General features: G+C 60.2%; 1 protein-coding gene across 1 annotated transcript in view; it reads right to left on the bottom strand.

Annotated features, from left to right (window-relative positions):
- The window catches only part of ACACB (acetyl-CoA carboxylase beta), a 25012-nt gene that overhangs the window by 19318 nt on the left and 1740 nt on the right, over nucleotides 1-3954 (bottom strand). The window contains 5 exon segments of the mRNA XM_009577885.1: nucleotides 127-225; nucleotides 695-776; nucleotides 955-1064; nucleotides 1343-1481; nucleotides 1967-2099. Of these exon segments, the coding sequence (XP_009576180.1) occupies nucleotides 127-225; nucleotides 695-776; nucleotides 955-1064; nucleotides 1343-1481; nucleotides 1967-2099 (563 nt within the window).

Below are 3954 nucleotides of genomic sequence, written 5' to 3'. Positions count from 1 at the left end.
GCCACTCTGCAGCCAGCCGGGCCGGGGACCCCAACCCTGGCGCTTGCTTTGGGGGAGAAGGAGAGGCAGGGAGGAGAGAAATGGGGTTGCAGGGAGGGTGTGCGGGGCTGGGGAGGAGGTGCTTACCGCTCCCACTCCATGGCAGCGTGGGGATCTGGACCGTCTGAGCCACGATGGTGGAGGCGACTTTGTCCCCCAGTGCCCACATAGCATCGCTGGGGGGACCTTCGAACAGGGAGGGAAGGGGTGAGCTGGGCCAGCCTGGCCAGCCAGCCTGTCCCCATCACATGGATGCTGCAGAAAGCGGCTCCCCACTGAGCCGGCACCATCAGCCCTTCTGCAAAGAGTGGGGGCATGGGAAACCCCCCCCAAACCCACTGCCCGGTTCAGGAGGGAGCTTGACCCTTCTTCAAGGGAAGCCTGGGCTGTCCCCTAGCTGGGCAGCCCACAAGGTCTGCTCCCACCCAATGTTCCTCCGTGAATGCTGCATCAGCATGGGCGTTACAGGGAAAACCAGGAAACCTGGGACAGCTCCAGGAAACCGGCCTGGGGACTGCGATGCCACAGGGCGGACATGCCAGATGCATGAAACGGGCATTGCCCAGCACGGTGTCCCTGGGGAGTGACCGTGCACGCACACACTAGCCCGATGCCCACTGCTTCGTCCAGTGCTGGGAAGGCAGCGAGACCTTACCTAGGAAAGCTATCCCATTTTTCTGCAGCAGCTCTGGCAGCTTGGGGTTTTCCGAGGCATGTCCCCAGCCAGCCCACACCGCCTGGCACAAGAGAAGGAGCGGTGTGAGCCGTTACCTCCCTGCGCTGGTGTCTTCCCATCGCCCAGAGCATCGCGCCCGGCTCCTCCGCACGGAGGGATGTCACCCCGTTTCCGAGTGCCCCTTTTGCCCTAGCAGCTTCCCTCGGCGAAGAGGTGGGAGGCCCGCAAACGGCTGCTACCTGGACTGGGATCCGTTTAGAAATGTCCACGATCAGCTCCACATTGGCGTAGTTGTTGTTGTTGGCCCCCCCGGGGACGGGCACGTAGTGATCTGCCATTTTGATGTACTCTGAAAGACAGCGCATGGCGGCGGTGGGAGCCGTCCCTGAGCCGCGCCCCATCGCATGCTGCCCCTTGCACCCCCTCCCCAAATCCTCTATCCCGGGGAGGCTGGAGGGGGGAAAAATTATCTACTCCTGGATCTGGCTGCACAGGAGGAAAGTATGTGACCCCGGGCTGTGCAGAGCCTCCCACGTCCCAGGCAGCAGCGCAGGGAGAAGGAAAGGGCTGCCCCGGCTCAGCCCCAGGCTGGGGAACATCCCTCGCTGGGATGCTTTTAGGAATTACCCGCATTAGCCTTGAGGTCTTCAGGGGTCACCATGACCACGAAACGAATGGCACGCTCGTTTCGGAACATCTCGTAGGCCCACCGGCGGATGGAGCGCATGCACTTCACGGCGGCGATGCCATTGTTGGCGATGAGGACCTGGGGAGACGGGGACACAGGGCGTCGGGCTGAAACCTCTCCTTGTTGCTGGGATGCTGGGCTGGGCACGCGGCCCTGAGGGGCGGCAGCGCGGAGGTGAGGGCTGGGCGCAGACAGTGAGCAAAGCAGGGCAGCCGTGCTAACGCGGGCGCTTTGCAACAGCCGGTTGTACGTGCCAGTGGAGCAGAAGGCTCCTTAACAGCAGCTTTGATGCCTGGCACTGGGGCTAGCGAAGAACGGGACTTTGGCCTTCGTTTGTGCCTGCTGTGCAAAGCCACTGCAAGCAGCCTCCATGCAAGGGCAGCATTGGGTGCATTTCACTCTCCCAGCCCACAAGGGTGGGTGAAGCCGGGGAACGAACAGCTCTGGGCTGCCCGAGGCTGCCATCGGTCCAAGCCTGGCAGGCACGGGAGACTTGGGCAACGCTTGAGGATGCCACCATGAAAAGCAATGACCCACCACCCAGGCAAAGGCAGGGGAAAGACCTTCTCAATGACACGGTTGCCCCCGAAGCGGGTGACGAACTCTGCCGGTGAGGCGACGGTGAAGTCCCGTTGCAGATCCATCTTCCTGTGCTCGCGGCCCTTCTTTGCCAGGTGCAGTCCGGACATGCTAGGCCTGCAGTGGAACACGACGGCCGTCAGTGAGCTCGCAGCCACACGAGCAAACCCTCACCAGGCGCAACGAGCATGCTGCTGCCAGCTGGGGCTTCCCTGGGGCATACAATCTGCAGAGAGCCCAGCAGCCTGCAGCAGAGACCAGACTGCCCGCTCCACAGTTTCTTCTGAGCAAAGCAATAAAACCCTTCACCCTGCTGACAAACGCAGGGAACATCAGGATTCACCTTCCTTGCTACCAGCTCCCTGTCATGCACCGGTATCTCTCCAGGGACATTTAACACCCACTGCAACACCACAGAGAAAAACCGTTTTCGGCTGAGTTATATGGGGCAAGCAATTTGGGGTGAACAGAGCATGTTTCACAATTAAAACACCCCCCCCAGCAGCTGTGGGTCCACATTGATTCAAACACTACGACAAGCATATTTGCAGCCGCAGGGGCTGGACTGAGACCCCGCTGCGCTGGACAAAAGCCCCCGGGGTTCGCATTTCAGGGAGCAGAGAACTGCTCAGGGTTTTGGGAAGAATGCTTGTGTCTAGAGCATTGCTACCACCGCAGCATGGCCATGCCTGCTTCTGCACCGCTAACAGCTCCCAGCCCCACTGCAGCTGGAAACGTGCCACGATCTGCTCCGAGGGCCGAGGAATGGGGCGACTCTCAGAGGGATGAAATGCAGCACGAGCGCAGACCCTCCTTCCCACTGCCAGGGATGTTACATGCACAAATGCCCCTTTGCAGCGACCGAGGTCTGCTGCAAACCCCCCACAGCTCCCGGTTCACACCAAACCCCATTGCAGAGCTGTATCTATCCCCCATGTCCCCAGAGGACACCCAGAGCAGCCCGGCTGGGTGGTATGGGTGGCAGGAAAAACAACAGGTACACAGGATGGCACAGAGCATCCGTTCACCCGTGTCCGTGCAAGGCAAGCAGGATTGCTGCCTCCAAACCCCATGGCACGAGAACCAGGTCTCCGAGGGGCGCAGCCGGAGGTAGGCCTACAAGACCACCCTGAGCTGTGCTAGGGTTACCAAAGAGGGAGCAAAGAGTAGGCACGCTCTGCAAGAAACCTTGCAAAGGGCGTGATGCACCGCTCCCAGCAGCTGCCTTGGGAATTTGCTCTCGCGCAGCCTGCGAAGACAGCAGCCGCAGCTCCTTGCCAGATCAGACCCCATCCCACCCGCGCTGCCTGCTCCACAACCCCAAAACACCTTCCCAGGCTCACCATGCTGCCGACCAGACTCACCCCTACCATGGTTTTCCACTGAAGGCATTTCCATGCCCTCCGAAGTCTATTCCCTGTTTCACAGCCCATGGCGCATCCCCGACATGGGCAGGTGGGAGCGGACGGCCGGCCCAGCCTCTCGGCAGAGCTCCGGCCCCAGCAGCGTTATAAGGCAGCCCTCGTGCCTCCCACCTCCTGGCATGGCGGCAGCCGGCGTAGGAGGGTCTCTGGCAATGCCAGCAGCCCATCATGGGCTGGCAGGGACCTCCCTGGCAGCCAGGCATGTGCCTTCCCAAAGTTTTAAGCAACTTTCTATTTTAATTACCAGGTTCACATTCCCCCCTCATAACTTAGCCAGATTTTTGAACTGTTGATCGTTATTCCATGGATGTGCTATAAATAAGCAAAGGAAGAAGGACCAGCCCCCCGAGAATGAGCTGATTTCACATGAGCAGCACTTGGCACATTTATTTTAAGGGGAAATGTGCCAAAACCCCTGGGAGGTTGGGAAATGTCCCGATCTCTCTGCATACTCAGGGTATTTTCCAAGTAGCTGGAGCACTGCGTCAAGCGGTGCCAGGTTTATCATGCTCCAGCGCATCCCCCGTGCCCCTTGGCAGCTCTGCTGT

This window comes from Fulmarus glacialis, unplaced genomic scaffold, assembly GCF_000690835.1.
Source record: "Fulmarus glacialis isolate BGI_N327 unplaced genomic scaffold, ASM69083v1 scaffold15275, whole genome shotgun sequence".
Lineage (NCBI taxonomy): Eukaryota > Metazoa > Chordata > Aves > Procellariiformes > Procellariidae > Fulmarus > Fulmarus glacialis.
This window is presented reverse-complemented; position numbering and strand designations above follow the sequence as displayed.